This window comes from Aptenodytes forsteri, unplaced genomic scaffold (genome assembly GCF_000699145.1).
Source record: "Aptenodytes forsteri isolate BGI_AS27 unplaced genomic scaffold, ASM69914v1 Scaffold147, whole genome shotgun sequence".
Taxonomy (NCBI): Eukaryota; Metazoa; Chordata; class Aves; order Sphenisciformes; family Spheniscidae; genus Aptenodytes; species Aptenodytes forsteri.
The window spans coordinates 1294900-1295160 of record NW_008795320.1 but is presented as its reverse complement, the minus strand read 5'-3'; the positions used below and the strand labels follow the sequence as shown (position 1 = coordinate 1295160).

General features: G+C 71.6%; 1 protein-coding gene across 1 annotated transcript in view; it reads left to right on the top strand.

Annotated features, from left to right (window-relative positions):
• Positions 1–261, top strand: part of APC2 (APC2, WNT signaling pathway regulator) — a 25216-nt gene that overhangs the window by 22145 nt on the left and 2810 nt on the right. The window contains 1 exon segment of the mRNA XM_019472208.1: positions 5–259. Within this exon segment, the coding sequence (XP_019327753.1) occupies positions 5–259 (255 nt within the window).

Below are 261 nucleotides of genomic sequence, written 5' to 3'. Positions count from 1 at the left end.
CAAGCCAGCAGCCCCCAACCCACGGCCCCTCATCCCCAGGGCCCAGCCTGGCGGCAAAGTCCCCGCCGGTGCCAAGCCGCCGCGGAGGACCAGCTCCGAGAGCCCGTCCCGGCTGCCGGTGAAGACCAGCATCCCCACACCCGAGCCCTTCAAGAGGTACTCGTCCTCGCCCAACATCAGCGTGGCGCGGAGGACGGGCAGCCCTTCCTCTGTCCTCTCCGCCCGCTCCGAGGCTTCGGCACGGCGGGGGAAGGACGAAGC